The 16,992-nt window shown below is 39.5% G+C and overlaps 1 protein-coding gene across 3 annotated transcripts in view; it reads left to right on the forward strand.

Annotated features, from left to right (window-relative positions):
- The window catches only part of DCLK1 (doublecortin like kinase 1), a 244,224-nt gene that overhangs the window by 208,955 nt on the left and 18,277 nt on the right, over positions 1–16,992 (forward strand). For all 3 annotated transcript variants that reach the window (XM_030476083.1, XM_030476084.1, XM_030476082.1), the window contains exons 12-16: positions 4,550–4,683; positions 5,369–5,446; positions 6,088–6,184; positions 7,774–7,854; positions 15,105–15,218. In XM_030476083.1, coding sequence (XP_030331943.1) covers positions 4,550–4,683; positions 5,369–5,446; positions 6,088–6,184; positions 7,774–7,854; positions 15,105–15,218 — 504 coding nt within the window. The remainder of the gene's footprint in view (positions 1–4,549; positions 4,684–5,368; positions 5,447–6,087; positions 6,185–7,773; positions 7,855–15,104; positions 15,219–16,992) is intronic.

The raw sequence follows: 16,992 nt of genomic DNA on the forward strand, positions 1-16,992 counted from the left end.
TTCCAGAAACTGCTACAAACAATGTCGGGTAGAAGTTTCACTAAACACTAGTGATTGATACTCCTTTCGCAGCCCTTGTGCTGGTGTTCAGAGGTGACTGCATGCAGAAGTTATAGCAATCACATGCCAGGATTCATTAATGCTGTGACATGGAGTGTGCAGGAGGGTCTTGATCTGGGGCAAGGCTTGCCCTTCTGCTGTCTTGATGTGTCTCTAAAGTCTGAAAACAGAAGAGTTAAGGTTTTGAGGGAAGAGGGAAAGGTAGGCAGGAGGTGGAGGCAATAGGGAGTAGATTAGATTTACCTTCCCAGCCATCTCTGGTAATTACTCACCACCAGGAATGATCACACTGTTTGCATTATAGCTGAATTGATTCTGAATGATTATTCCAGTGCTGTGCATATGTAAAGGTCCTACGTCGATATTCGTAGTGAGCAGTGAGGATGCAGCCCTTAACCTCTTGCAGCATCCGAACTCTTAGAAGCCAGCAACTGAATATTAATTCTCTAAGATTTTTCATGGCCTTGAAAGAAATGAACACTGTTTTAGAAGAATGCTTTGGAAACAGCCTCATGTGAATTCTGACCCTGTCTTGGACATTGGCTGTCTGTGGCCTTAGTATCTCTTGAACTTTCTACTTTTATGTTCTTGTCTGTCAAATGGAATGCATAGTTCCTTGTATCACAAGATTGCAATTAGGGTTATAATTAATGGCATTTATAAAACACTTACAAAATGTCATATGGGTCTTAGTCTTTCTGATGTTAAAGACCTTCTACTTGCCTTCTGTAGCCTGCCTTTTGCTTGCAGGTCTGTAACCCCTCAGCTAAGTGGTCATGGCATTATGTTCCCCTTGTTCTTGTACTGCTGCTTTCGTGTCGTTACTATCACGGTCTGGCATCTGCAACTGCAAACCCCCGTAGTGTTACAGTAAGTTCTCCTGGCCACCAGTGTGAGAATCAGCCTTTTTCCTCCCTGCCCTTTTCCTACTCACAGGTTGTAGCTTTAGGTTTAGAGCAGCCTATAACAGACCTGCCCAGAGCAGAGCAACCTTCCCTGGGGGGAAAGGAGGAGCAGCACCTTTCTCTCTCTCTACTTTGTTTTTTCCTTTTCCCCAGAAGTAAATGTCATGCTTTGAACTGGTCTGTGCCATTAGCTACGAACCCTGCTGATAAACCTTCATGTGGCACAGCTACACGTTGGGCAGAGAAGAGATTCAGAGCAGCCCTGTAGAGAAGGACTTGGGGGTGTTGGTTGATGAGAAACTTAACCGGAGCTGGCAGTGGGCACTTGCAGCCCAGAAAGCCAACCGTATCCTGGGCTGCATCAAAAGAAGTGTGACCAGCAAGTCAAAGGAGGTGATCCTGCTCCTCTACTTTGCTCTCGTGAGACCTCACTTGGAGTATTTTGTTCAGTTCTGGTGTCCTCAACATAAAAAGGACAGGGAGCTGTTGGAGCGAGTCCAGAGGAGGGCCACGAGGATGATAAGGGGGCTGGAGCACCTTCCGTATGAAGACAGGCTGAGAAAGTTGGGGCTGTTCAGCCTGGAGAAGAGAAGGCTGTGTGGAGACCTCATAGCAGCCTTCCAGTATCTGAAGGGGGCCTACAAGGATGCTGGGGAGGGACTCTTCATTAGGGACTGTAGTGGCAGGACAAGGGGTAACAGGTTCAAACTTAAACAGGGGAAGTTTAGATTAGATATAAGGAAGAAGTTCTTTACTGTGAGGGTGGTGAGGCATTGGAATGGGTTGCCCAAGGAAGTTGTGAATACTCCATCCCTGGCAGTGTTCCAACCCTGGCCAGGTTAGACAGAGCCTTGGGCGACATGGTTTATTGTGAGGTGTCCCTGCCCATGGCAGGGGGGCTGGAACTAGATGATCTTAAAGTCCTTTCCAACCCTAACTATTCTATGATTCTATGATTCTATGTATGAACCTGTCTCAACATCCTATGTGCAACACTAGTAATAAGTGGTTAAATATTCCTTAGTATCTTCAAAATATGCAAAGCCCACCTAACAGTTAACTGTCTAAGAGTTTAGGGTATGCTGAATACCTGTGATTTCTTAGCTTTTTTTTTTTGTTCTCTAGAGAGTGTCTTCCGTGTTTGAATTGGAACATTTTTCATAATTGCTGCTATTTAGCACATTTGTTTTGTCAAGTCATGGGATGTCTTTATAGCCATATAATAAACCCTAGAGAACAACTTCTCTGACTGTTGCCATCTGCACTGATCACAAGAGCAGCTTAGAAAATACTGACAGTCTTTATAGTAATAGGATACATATGGTGGCACACAATTATGTGTGGCTGCATTCAATTAGTGTTGTACAATTACACAGTTTTATTGCTTAGTTAAAACAGTGAAAGCACTACATAGTGGGTAATTTGCACTAATCCCCATTTCTTTAATTGCCCTTCAGTATTTAAATGCAGTGGAACATAGATAGCATTTGTTCTGAATAACGTGAGTGTTAAATTATCTTTCACATTCCTTGACTGGCAAGTAACATACCACAGCTTTACATTGGGCTCCTTTTTATATGCAGTTATAACAGGGTGAGGAAAAGTTACTTTCTTCAATTTTACAAGTCAACTGAAGTAGTTTTCCAAGGAAAGTAATTCCTAGAAACAGATGGGGCAAAATACTAGAAAGTGCACAGTACCGAACCTTCTGCATTGGTAAATATTGACAAACAAGCCTCTTCCATAATTAGTTTCTAGGATATATGAGTCATACAAGGTGAGACCTATTGAATGAAGAAATTTGTGAACATTCACTAGGCTAACACAACTCGGAGGGTTTTGTAAAAGATAACTGCATGAAATAGGAGATGCTAATTAGACTGGATTCAGCTCTTGATGTCTAAATGCACACTCCCCATTTTTCAGCAAATGAATATTTAAAGCTCTAGTCTCTAGCCTTTAATTAAAACTGTTGTTGAAATTAGATTTATTACTGCCATTTCAGAGAGCACTTTCTTTAGTTTCAGGAACCAGATGTATTTAACAATCTGTGTTTTTAATAAAACTGTAATTGCCTTTTTTTTTTTTTTCCAGTGCTTTTCTATAAGCCTATCTTTTTTTTTTCTGGTTTAGTAGCAGAGAAATGGGAATCCATATGAAATTGCTGGTCCTCTTAAAGATCCAGTTGTATTATTAAAAATAACATAAGGAAAGGAGAAGGATTTTGTTTATTCTGAATATCTGCTTAAGGCTCTATCAGCCGGTAGCAGGGATTCAGGACAGGGAGGGGTTTCCTCTTTAGACATGACTACCATTAACAAAGGACAAACTGGGCAGTAAAATATATGTCATTATTATGAGCTATAGCAGATCTGTAGCAAACAGTGGTGAGACTACAAGATTTCATTTTTGCACAAAGTGAACTGTTCAAGGGTTCATTGTAGAAGTTATTGTGGTTTTGTAAGGAGAAATAGAGCATTTTTCTCTGCAAACAGTTGTAGATAAATGTGGTTTCTGATGTAGGAGTAGCTGGTCAAGATGGGTATGATTTTGATTTTAATTGTGAAAGATGATATCTTCTATTTTTGTGCAGTTGTTTACTGCTAATTCTTGTCAGGATCTCACTATTGGTGAGCCAGACTGTGTACTTTGATTTGGGTTGCAAAATAATAAACTGCCTCCTGCAAACTGTTTCCAATTCTTAAGGTGCTGTTGCGATAAACAGCATTAAGATGCGTCATAAACAATTTCAAAATGGGAAGCAAGAACCCAAACAAGCAGTTAGATTAGGGAAAAACTCACAGTCTAGTGTTTTAATTTAGATATGTTTTATTTTAAACATTTTTGGTAAGTTTACGGTGTTTGAAAGTTAGAAGTTGTTCTTTTGCATTAAGCCAGCTTTTAAATCATGGTTTTTTTCTGATGGTTCTAGCTTTTTTCTTGTGACTATATCTTAATCTTCCCTTGCACCCATAAAAGCCCATGAAAAATCATGTTACTGCTGTGAAGACCACGTTTTAAGACAGGATTTTCATGTACGCTCATTAATAGCCCATGATGGTAACATGCCACAATGACACTGATCGGTGTTTAACAGTCATTCAAGGAGAGGACAGTGTTTCTAGGTGAAACAGTCCAGCTAGGTGACTTCAATACACAGGAAAGAATCTGTTGCTGCTATCAGTGCAATCACTGTTGCATTATCTAAGAAGCTGAAAATCCGGTGTAAGCCTTTAAGCTCTGTGCAAGTAAAATTAATAAACTCAAAAACCCTACACTGTGAATTGCTGTCAGTGAAGAGTTAACCTGGGAATGTCCCTGCTGGAAGGTCAGACCTTTGCTTCTGGGCTCTAGCTTCTAGCTAGCTATGTCCTTTGTTGTCCAGGTAAAAAGGTAAGTCTTTCCCAAGCATCCTGAGTGCATTCAAGGGAAGTTGTCCAAATACTGAATTTTCAAAGCACACAGAAAAGTATGTTGTAGGTAAGGAGGAGAACAAAGACTGTAATTAGAAGGCAGTTAGTAAATGATACAATAGTTACCTTGATGGTATTGTGTTAAACCTTTGAATTTTCCTCCTGATTTAGGTTTATGAACACCAAGACGGAAGCAAGTCCCTGAAGCTAGGAGACTTTGGCCTAGCAACAATTGTGGATGGACCTCTATATACTGTTTGTGGGACCCCAACATATGTAGCTCCAGAAATCATTGCAGAAACTGGGTAAATCACTTCTAGTGATGATTCTTTAACATATACACAGTGGAGCACGTTCTCACCAGCAAGTCAGGCAGGAGTTCTTGCAATTAAGAATTTTATGCTGCCTTTGCTTGAGTGGGATGCAGAATCATGGCTTATAGAACAGTTCAGCTGGGAGGAACCTCATAAGGCAATCTTGTCCAAAACACCTCAGAGCAGGGCCAACTTTGGAGTTATAGCAGGTTCCTCTGCCAGTTGTTGGCCTCAGACTTCTCATCTTAACACTGAGTTACTAACTAACCACTTGCAGATACAGTAGAAGTAATTCTTAAGTTATCATTTACTTAATTTTGTTTCATTATCACACACTGTGCTCTTCTGATTTATTCCACAGAGTAGGTGCCTGATAGCTTGAGCAGCCTGTGTCACCTTTGCAGGCTTCATGTTAGGTGAAGGTAGGCATCACTGTCTAACTCAAGAATACAGTACAGTGTCTTCTGTACACTCCTACATTCTGATCTAATGTAGTTTTAAGATACAAATGTAAAAAAAGATTTTAAAGTGGAATGAGGATAGGCAGGTGGGACCTAGAGAAAGTTCAGATAAGAATATATAAGAAATTATTAATAATTTTGAAAATGTTTCTTCTGTTCTTGTACTGTAGTTCATAGGATTCAAATGTCTCTAACCATGTCTCTCATACTTCTAGATATGGCTTGAAGGTGGACATCTGGGCAGCGGGTGTGATTACTTACATCCTGCTCTGTGGCTTTCCTCCGTTCCGTGGGTATGGACTGATCTATTCAACCATCCTTATTCTGTGAATTGGTCCCTGTGCTGCTTTTGTATTAAGCACAGAAATTCCCACTGGAAACAGTTCTCTACTCGTAGGTTGTTTTGTTTTTTTCCTCTGCTCTGCACAGTAATTTGCACAAACCCCATAAATGCCTGTGATTTTACTGTAAAAATTCTGTCTCATGTTTGTTTAGTTTAAACTTCATTGCATTATAAAACAAGAGCCTTCATTACAGGTTCTGTGTGGCTTTGCCTGATGTTTAAAATACACACTGAAATAAGCCTCTTCTTTCATGGACCAAATACAACATATTCTGTGATCAGTAAAAGGTAATTAAAATGTAAGACCCTTAATAAGGACATATGAGAACTTTCCTCCCCCTCAAAACAATTGCAAAGTCGCTGACAATCCTAAAGACAAGCAAGTTACCTCAGAAAGAATGCACCAAATGCATTTTGTTTTACTTCACTTTTCACACCCGTGCTTGCGGGCCTGGGGGGAATTAACAGCTTCCAAAACCATACTAAGTGATCACCAATTAAAAGCAATTTCAAGAAGCCTATTGAAACCAGCTCTGGAAATAATTTCTTTGTGGGTTTTGTTGTTGGTTTTGTTTGGTTTTTACTTTATAGAAGTGGAGATGACCAAGAAGTACTTTTTGACCAGATTTTGATGGGACAAGTGGATTTTCCATCTCCATATTGGGACAATGTTTCTGATTCTGCAAAGGTGGGTTTTATAGTAGATGATACTTTCTTTTCCCAGTGCCAGTATCTAATACATGGCGTTCTCTCACAATGCTGTATTTGACATGTTTCATACATGTCTTGCTACACCTATAAATTCCTCTAGGTCACCAAGTGTGATGTTGTTTGATCGCTGTCTGTCTGTTAGACTTTGGGTGGTTCTGAAATAGACCCCATCTCTATACGATGTCTCACTCAACAGAGACGCCAGCAGCCCTTACTGATCAAGAAAACTTTGAAGTGACTTCTTACAGAAGTACTTCTTAGCTTGGAAACTCCCTGGGACTGCGCTTTATACGTACTTATGATGTGGACCAGGTACCAACCTGGGCCCTTTGAATATTATATAACAACATTATAGGGAGGCTGTTTTCCCCTTATTAATCCCATTAGATGATATGTCTGTTGTTTCTTTCTGTCAAAGAACCAGGCCGCTCATTGCCTGTAATTCCTTATTGTGGTCAGTGTGGTATGAAATACAGACTTGTCCTGGCCACCAGTTCATGGGCCATAGCCTCTTGGCATATGACACAGAGGAGGCAGAACGTGAGGTGTGCTAAAGCAGGTACAGTCCTTTTCAGATACAGACCCTAACAGAGTTCATTATATTTGCAGAGCAGATCAAGTTTTTTAACTCTCGTTAGTGCACTGGAGCAACAGTTTAACTGACAGATTTTCTAGGGATCTGGCATTCACTACAGTTATATGTATACATGTATATGTAGAGATAATACATATATGTATGTAATAAAAAAAAGCCAAAACCATAAAACTATTTATATTGTCATCCTGTAGATAACGGCTTAATTATCACATAATTGTGTTGTAGCAGGCTCTATTTCATAGCATCATTAATGAGAACTCTGCAAGTCCTTTGCCAGCGTTGTTCTGTGAAACTCCTTCTTCCGAATAGTTGAGTCTAAAATTTCTGGTTTGAAGTATTAGCCTATTTATTTAACTTCTGCTTGTCACTAAGAATTATAAACTTCAGGTTTTGATGATACCTCTTTATTTGCTGTCATGCTGCCATCCTGTTTTCTGAGCAATCCACTCAGTGCTTGAATTACGTATGTTTATTTACATGCTAGTTGAAAACTAGGTAATTGCACAAGAAATCAGACTCTGAAAAATGTTTTTAAGTGGATTTTTTTTATATATTTTCTATGTCATTTATTCAAGAGCTTGAAGTAAAATTCCTCATTTGCTGGCTTTTTTCCTACAAAGGAATCGGCTTTTTCTTAATGGGAAGCTAACCTAATTTCATGCAACCATCTGTTTTGTACATTATGTATTAAGTGCTTTTCTCTGAAACAGTGGCTACAGAACTGTAACTCAGAACTGTCTTCTAGCTTTTCAAGGTACTGTTAGATATTGATTTAAAAGTTCAGCTTGAAGTTCAGCAGTTCATAGTTGGGTTTTTTTTTTTTTAATAATCTTAACGTATTTCTGCAGTTGGCAGTTCACTCTCTCTTTGAGAACTCTTACATAATCAGCTGAAAAGAACTTTAGTGAATTAAATGATTTGTTCTTTAAAAGAGTTCCTTAAATTTGACCCAGTATTCCATTTCTCAGGAACTTATCACGATGATGCTTCAAGTAGATGTAGATCTACGATTCTCAGCCTTGCAAGTTCTTGAGCATCCATGGGTTAATGTAAGTATTTTCAGGCTTGTAGATGCTGCTTGTAATTAGGCACCTTTGAGCTCTCTTCTGTCAGGTCCTTTCTATGCCTTTTTGGAGCCAGCACATTCTAAAAATGCTTCAGATTTAACTGGAAATAAGCTGGGTTACAGGCTGGTTTAGTATATCACACATACCTCAGAGTATTCACTATTTTATGCATGCTTAGCTACATTTTCTCTGAAATATTTTGGGCCAGGTTTTAAGCAAATCTCAACCACTCATGACAAATTTATACCTCCAACAATCGTCTTATGGGTTCAGTGGCACATATTGCTATCCTAAAGTCAGATAGACTCAAAAATCTGACAGTCATGATTGAGATATTGAAATATAGTCCATAGTGTTAAGCCTACTTGAGCCAGCATGAAACAGGGAAACCTTTAGAATCATATTTAGCTTCTGACATTGAAATATATGTATATTTATGTGCAGCCATACCCATTTGATTTGACTTACCTATATATGTATCCTGGCTTGTCTCTAAGTGATTGGACATTTGCCATAAAAGTGGTAATCGGTGAGGTGGCATGTGGATAAATCTGGCAGAAAATAAACAGATTTCTCTTTAATTAATGCTGAGACAAGGACACTACTTAATATTTTTTAATTATTTCAGACTATTTAATATATCTTAAAATATTTGTGTGACAAGAGGGAAAAATTGGAGAAAATCCAGGTTCAAATTCAGAAGGGAAGATTGAGAGAAAAACACAATTGGGATGAGCAGAGAAAAAAAAAATAAAATAAAGGAGGAAGAAATACTGCTTCATTTCGTTGGTTGCAAGTTTGAGTATGCAGTCCTCCCTGGAACACTATTTGGTTCCTCAGCTGCTGTATCCAAAATCTTTTTCTCACTAAAACACTATCCTAAAAATTCAAATATACAGTAGCCTCAAATGTTTGGGGTTTTTTTTATGAAACTGTCCTCCATATAACCCAGAATTGTGGTCATCGCTTAAGTGTTTACCAAGTATATGCTTTACTCTTGGAATCTCCCTTATTGCCCAAACTTTTTTTCTTAAATTGTAAATACTCTTATCATGCAGAGCACTTCTACAGTGTATGAAGAATGCAAGGATCCAGGACAATGTCTGATGAAAATCCTTTCATTTTTAAGATGACATTCTAGCAGCTGAAATATTAACTTTCCTCAGTGCCAAGTGCTGTCCTTGGACATAGTGTTCTGTCACAGTTTATAATGACTTTTGGTGACTGAGGTGTCTCTCTCTCCACGGGAGGATGATGGGTGGGGATTTCTGGACTGCTGCTGAGGAAGAGATGTAAGTGACTGATCAGAAGCCGCAGAGAGGCCAGGTCACCCGCAGTGTCACTCTGCATATTGCTGCTGAGGTTACTGAAACATCACATGTTTACACCACATAAGGATGTTGTCACTAATCTTCTTTTTCTGAAAAATATATTAGAACTGTTAATTTCCTCCCAGGCACTTTTTTTTTTTTTTTTTTTTTTTTTTTGGCTTTGGTTATACCACAGTATGTTTTAGGATGCCTTTTTAGAGAGATGTATGAAGGTGTGGCTCTTTGCCAGTAACGTAATGGCGATGGTGTGCAGGTGACATGAGGGTCTGCTCCCTGCCCTCAGTAGTGCCTGCTGATGAGGAAGGATGGGGAAAGGGGCTGGGGACTAAAGCTTTTTAACACTTCAGAGCTCCACTAACCAAACCTGAGCTCTGATTACTGAAGAACCCTGGCAAATTCCTGGGTTTCTGTTCAGTAAGTTAAAACGTGGTGCAGTTTGCCAGAGAGTGCTGTAGAGTCCAAGTATAAATGGATTTCAAAAGAGAGTTTGATACATTTTTGGAGTATGAGCCCATTGGTTCCTATTAAATATAGTGGTCTGGATACAACTCTTGGCTCACAAAGTTCTTGAGTACTTGGTTGGCAGAAACTGGAGTATATACCAGGGAAAGTTAAAGATCTACTTGTCTTCATTAAATGTACTATTTCATAAACAGTGACTACAGCGCACAGTTAGAAACAAAATATTGTGTTCAATTCACCTTTGGTCTAACTCTGCTGCAGTTTTTCTAGTTTTAGGCTGATTATAATTCTTTGCAATCAAAATCTGTAGCAGTTCTGTCCATAAATAAGTGAAACAACTATTCCATGACGGTTTTTTAATTTCTTCTTTTCTGTCCAAAATTTTGTAATTTCTCCTTTTCTGCTTTTAGCAAATGAGACGAATCAGTATTTTGTCTTCAGCAATATACTAATGATAGTTCATAACACAGATCAAAACCTCTTTTGAATTCTCTTATGTATCCTCCAGATATTTTTTCTGGAAGGAGAAAGGCCAGCACTGGGACCAGTTCAGGATAGTGCTTGAGCACATTCCAAAAGTCACTCCTATTTCAGGGCATCACACATGGAAGCACTTAATATGAAGCATAAAATTAACTAGATGGCACTAAAATCCTAGTTCACTCCAGGAGAAATAAGAACAAGGCTGAGTTGAAACAGGTGCTTGAGTGCTTTCGTGGAAAAGGACACTTCACTGAAGTGGGTCTGGGAAGTACACAGTAGACAGCCTAGAAGGGACAGCCTGCTTGTTTACAGCGACAGAATGATGCACTGGTGTCAGATCCGACCTCTCATCACCATACCATCACCTGCCTGACCAGCTGCAATTCTGTCACACAGCTTCCTTGTACCTCATTTTCCCAGCTTCAGTACAGGGAATTAATACACTCATCCCTGTTTACAAAAGGCTCTGTGATCTATGTTGTTGTAATTACCTGAGTGATTATCTGCAACTTCTATAAAATACTGTTTCTGAGAAGAAATGGCACACAGAGTTTTCACCTAACAGTCAATTTTCCCAGATAACATGTTTAAATACTTTTCCATGGCATCAAATACTGGACTTTCCCTTTTCTTTTTCCAGTTTGGAACCTATTCATAGAGTGGTAAACTTGCATAAAGTACTGGATAGGAGAGCTGGCTTGAAAAATACGCATGTGTTTTCTTCAGCAATTTTAAGAACATTTTCTCTCTTTGATGAAACCATTGATAGAAGTGTTGTAACTGCTTACACTGTATAAAACCATTTTGTAGATTGTAAATAACCATTCTACTTTATAGCTGCTTACTATGTGATTACTTGGTAAACTGCTGAGATTCCTGGAATGTGCTTTGACAGTTTCAGTAGGAGCCAACCCTCATTTCAGTTTCAGTTTTTGCTATAAAAATAGCTGGAATCCTCTTGGAGAGTGCAAAACTTGTTCTGGGCAGTGAGACCGATAAAGCAGTTCCTATGTCAATAATACCCCAGCTGTTTTCAATTCAAAAAAACAAAACCTGAAAAGATGTTGGCTACGTGCCACTGCCACAGATGGCGATCTTGAATTCTAAATGCAATTCAGCAGCAGTTCCTTGCCCCCTCCATTTAGTTTATTTGGATTTTTCTGTCCTATGCAGTATACTTAGACCTGGAAACAAATCCATCAGTTTATACTTCCCCTACAGGGACCCCAGCTCTTTCCTTTACCTGCTCAAATTCTTTGCAAAACCAAAAAGTTATAGAAGAGGCTGGAAGCCTGAGGTCTGGCATTTTAAACATTGATGATATTGATAACGTGAATTATACTATGCAAGTTGCAGGACAAGCCTACTCTCTTTTTGTTGTATAAGTAGTAAATATTTCCTTATACAGCAGTGAAGGCTGAAAAGAGTGGATTGCATTCTATAAATCCTTCTCTGTTAAAATAATCAATATAAAATGTGATATGTGGTTGCTGGAGGAGGAAGATGGCACACACCAGCCTAAAAAGAATTAGCAAAATTGGAACTTTTATATGTTTCCTTAACCATGTCTGCCTTGGAAATTTGTGTGCAAAAGAAATGAATAACCAAGCAGTAAGTAGTACTAAGCTGAACATTTGCAATGAAGTTAATTTAAAAAGACATTTCATATTTGGCAGCTGCACTACCTTTGGTTACACCCTAGAACACTGCCTAAAGAAAAATGTCCTTACAATCCTTAAAGGAAAGAGAGTCCAAAAGGTTTTCCAGCACTTCTATTTGTTCTAACTTTCTGCCATTATTTATATAATGACCTATTCGTCTGATGCTTTTAGACCTGGAAAGTAAAGCTCTTGTGACTGGCTTATGAAATGGATCTGAGTGCTTCAGGGCAGTAGGAATCTGTGAATCCTGAACTTTGTTCCATCTTTTCAACACTTATTTCTTTTTTTGAGTGACAGTGCCTCCTGCCATAGGAAACAAAGCAAATATGAAAACAGTGTTTATTAATTACTCAAATTATTCCAAGACCCTCCGCCCCCCCCCCCACTACCCCCCTTTTCTTTTTTTTCCCCCCAATTTTTTTTATTTCTTGGAAATAGAGCAGGAAAGGTATTTTATGGAAGCTGATTTAAAAAAACAAACAAACAAAAAAATCAAACAAAAAAACCCCTTAAGATCCCAAGCAGTTTACGTTGTCCAAGTGAAAACTCAAATTCTGGACCAGAGTTTTGAAACTGTCAATGTTTTTTGACTGCTCCGCATCTGAGACATGCACAGGAAAGCAATTCTTCCAGAGCATCAGCAGTCAACATTTTCTGAAGCTCATGACCCTTTAAAGTTCCCGGAGTTAAGCAACAAAAATCATTAGTCATCTTTAAAAGATCTTGTCCTGACTGCTGAGATGAAGCTCAGATAAAATTCTGTGTTCCTAACCCAGTGCAAGAAGTAGTTCCTGTAGCAAAAGGTTGAAATAGGGTAAAGGAACAGTTAAACTATTTGGGGTCTGACATCCTTCCCATTTCAGCAACCCGATGAAATTCTTGTCAGCAGTGTTTAGTCTGTTCTCCAATTCTACAACTTACCCTGCTGATTCTGGTGAATCTGATGGGATTTTTTTCACTTCTTGCCTTTTAAAGTGCAGAGCAGCTTGTTTTGTATGTAGTTAAACAGCTGCCATCTCTCTTCCTCAATATCTATTTTATTGTTGGCTGAAGTGATTCCCAGAGCCAGCAAATATATATTAACTTGTTTATATAGCATGTTGGAATTAAAAAAGAAATAACTACTAAACATCAGATAGCGCTAACAGGAGCAAGAAAATTTAAGACGATATTAAAATTTAAAACGATAGAGTAATTCCTGTATATCCCTATACTGCATCTTAAATTGAGCTGGAAGATATTTCATCTAAAAGCTGGAGCCCAAACTATGTGTCTCTGGAGCATTGCCACTGGAACTGTGGGTGTGGTGCTTCACCAATAAAATATTACCACAGTCTTCGTAACCATTGTCTTGTCCATAATTTAGTCTTTTGACAAGATGACATGAACATTTGGCAGGCTTTCATGTCAAGAAAGCCAAAAGAATGGTTTTTTTATTTATTTATTCCTCCCCCTCCCCCCATGAAGAAGAGTTCACTTTACAGAATAGCTCTCTTCTGGGAAAGGCAAGGTCAGCGGAAAGCAGGTTATTTTTAGGGGTCATATACCACCAAGCCAAGACTCCCCAGTGCTAGATAATAATCGGCTACTGGGTTGTATTGTTTTGTGTTTTGCAGCTGTGTGCACTTGACCATATTTTGCCAGCTGAGGTATTTCGTTAAGAGGTGAGTGAGGGATCTCTAAACACAAACTCCCCAAGCTAAATAAATAACAAACCCTAACCAACCTCCCTAAAATTCCCATATGCTCACTGAACTCATGATTTACTGCAGCAACTCTCTAACTCTTTAAGCACACTCAGAATTGCTGCAAAGCCAGAAAAAGAAGTGTCAGTCATCTCTCTGTATTCTGATCTTGTCTCGTTTGCCTGTATTCTGCTAGAATTTTGCTTAAGTGGAATTTTAGAACTTTTTCAACTGTTGATTGCTACACACACCATGCAAGATTGTGTGTGTAGTACCAAATTGGGATGACCATTGTGGAAGGCCAGTGACCTGATATCCTTGCATATTCTTCCTATTCTGCATTTTGTTGCCTATTCCACCTATTCTGTATATTGTCGCCAGAGATCCTGCATATGGAGATGTCCCTGCTCGTTGCAGGGGGTTGGACTAGATGACCTTTGAAGGTCGCTTCCAATCCAAGCTATCCTATGATTCCTATCCTATGATATTCTGCTAGCACGGGAGTCTCACCAGCCAGTGGCCTTTTGCACTGTTTTTCAGGCATAAGGCTCTTAGTAGCAATTTCTAAAAAAATCCTTTCTTCTCTTGGGCTTGAATTCAACCTGCTGACTTGCACAGAACTGCAAACTCCCTGCTTTCTGCTCGGGTTTTGCTTCAGCATTGAGGATGCCTGCATGTCTCGGTGCAGATAGACAGGTTTGCTCTGCAAAGAGGGGTGTCTCAGCTGGGAGGAGGCACCTCCTGGCCCAGCTGCATGGCTTCTGGGCTGGAGCTCACGTGCAGCCGGCTCTCTTGGTGTGTGTGATAGCAGAGCATGTGTCTGCCTCTGGCCATGCAGTTGTGTGCCTGCTTTCACCTTAGCTCAAGTTGAGAACATGTGTCTTTCAGCAAGGAAGAAGAGGCCATCCACAGCTGGCTCCGGCCCTGCTCTTCTTTCCCAGACAGTCTGTGCCTCTGATCATCCTGTACCTCAGCCACGGCGTGCCTCAGCTCTCATCTTCCTTGGGTTTCCCCACCATGGGACTCCCTGCGCTGTGGCTGCAATATTCACCAGCCACAGAGTCCCAGAGTTTGTAACCTTTTGATGAGACAAGGATCTTATTGGTGTCTCTCAGGGCTTTTGGAGATTCTTTCCTGCATCCTACCAAAGCAGGGCCTCTGGCTTCTCTAATCTCTTGGGTGCTTTCTACTTTTGAGGTCATTGTCTTTGAATTTATATGATGAGTAACTAGAATCATAAACAGCTCCCAGCGTATCAAGCTTTGAAATATTAATGAACCTAAAAATAAATGGGCAGTGGTAGTTAAGATGTGGTAGAAAGAATAATAAAATATTTAACAACTATTATTAATTAATATTACCTAAAGTTTGAGAGGAAGGTACTGGATAAATTCTTTTAAAAAAGAGGGGCTGGTTCATGCCATTATATGATGTCCATCTTATAAATACCTTAGATATGGAGACAAAGATTGGAGACAAAGATTGACACGTATTTCATTACTAACTTTTTGTAAACTTTTCTATATTGACAGGTGCTATCAGAATCACCTCGCAATTCCTTTATTTCACCTTTTCTCTCTGAAGTTTTATCCTGCTTTATTTCTCTGCAGGATGATGGCCTTCCAGAGAATGAACATCAGCTCTCAGTAGCTGGGAAGATAAAGAAGCATTTCAACACAGGCCCTAAACCGAACAGCACAGCAGCTGGAGTTTCTGTCATAGCAGTAAGCATCTGAAATACACAGCCGAAACACTTAAATTTATGTGCCCACAAGACAGTATGTGTCTAAGACATGCCACCAAAAGAAACTGGAGAGGGTTAATCTTTAAATAATTCTAATGTTTAATTAATATAAACATAGTTAGACTGGTATTCTGCGCAATTTCTTCACTGATTCTCCTTGTGAGTCACATTGTTATTTAATAGCCGTAGGAGATATAATTCTGTACACACATTTCCACATTTTACCAGAAGATCAGTAGACCTAAGTCCAATGTAGATTCAGTAATTTGAACTATGGGATCATGACATTTTACTTGGCAGCAGAATCATCACATGGATTGAGGCCACACAGAGGTTGTAACAGGACAGCAGCACTTTAAAATGGAAATTACTTAAAATTTGTAACAGAAAATCTGTATGGCAGCCTAAGTTTCTCTCCTCTGAAGACTTCAAAGAGAGCTGTGTTGCCTCACTGCTGTGATGCCTCACTGCTACATTCGTAGTTGATATGAGTCTAGCTCTGCAGATTTAGCTGAGCATCAGCAGCATTTTATTGTACTGCCACATGCAAGCTGCTTCCCTTTAGGCAGCAGGACTTAATGGGGCAAAGACTTAATGGAGATCCTTGCTGCCTTCTGTCATGTTGCAATTCCAGTCTAGGCATTCCAGGTTAGAATATGTCGGAGCTTCTGAAACCAAACTTGACCAAACTTTTGACCAAGCTTTACTGAGGTTTCAATGACATCCTCAGTGTAGCATGCATCCCATACATTTGTATTTTTTCACCAAAGATGAATATGTGTGTTAGATGTATATGCACACAGAATATATTCAGTGTATTATGAGATTATTCATACTATTGCCATTGAAATGTAACACACACATCCTTCACATTTTTGATACATCTGCCTGTGTTTGTAAGCTTTTCTTTATTACTCATGGTAATGTTAATGCTCCAAATAGTCACTGAAAATAAGTGACACATTAAACATAACCATTCCCATATCAGATTACTCAGTGTTCATTCCCAGCTTCCATAAATTGCAGGTGGTGTGACTGCACATGTACACTTTCTTGTACTGTTTCCACTTTCATGTTTCTCAGCTCAGCCCCTCCAGTGGTGAGTTAAATCAGCATGAAGTAAACTCAGCTCAGCACATGCAATCTGGCTCACAGGTGTGAGCTGTTTCTGCAGCAAAACGAATATCTCTCAGTTGCTTGGTTTAAGTACTTAAAATTTCAAGCTGTGCCTCACTCATATTTTTTCTTTACTCTTTCCAACCCTGAACGTCCTCAACATGGAAGCAAGTTGTTCCTCATGCTTTTCCTAGATTTTCTCAGTCATCAGCTAACATAGCCAGCATTTATTTATTTTCATTTTTAAGCAATAATACTGCAACAGCTCTCCCACAACTAAAACATCACATACCCATTGCTCATCTGAAATACAGGTATGTTCTGTATAGCCTAGCTGAAACTGTGTACCTTTCGAATGGACTGCCAGCACGCTTGTCCATGAGAATTACTGCTCAGATCCTCCATGCTAATAACTGCAAAGCTTAAAAGCAAGAAATTATGCCTTTGTCCTCATCCATCCCTCGCCTCCTTTATGTTTTTAATTTCCCCACCCTCCTCTTTCTTTTTCCTTTGCCCCAGTTGCTCTGCCAAAGAATCGTTTACAGCAGTTTGACACTTGAGTAATGAAAAACGCACTGTAGTGAATCTTTCCACTGCAAAACATTATACATGGGGGGGGGGGGGGGGAGGGAGGGAAA

The sequence above is a fragment of the Strigops habroptila genome, chromosome 2 (assembly GCF_004027225.2).
Source record: "Strigops habroptila isolate Jane chromosome 2, bStrHab1.2.pri, whole genome shotgun sequence".
NCBI lineage: Eukaryota > Metazoa > Chordata > Aves > Psittaciformes > Psittacidae > Strigops > Strigops habroptila.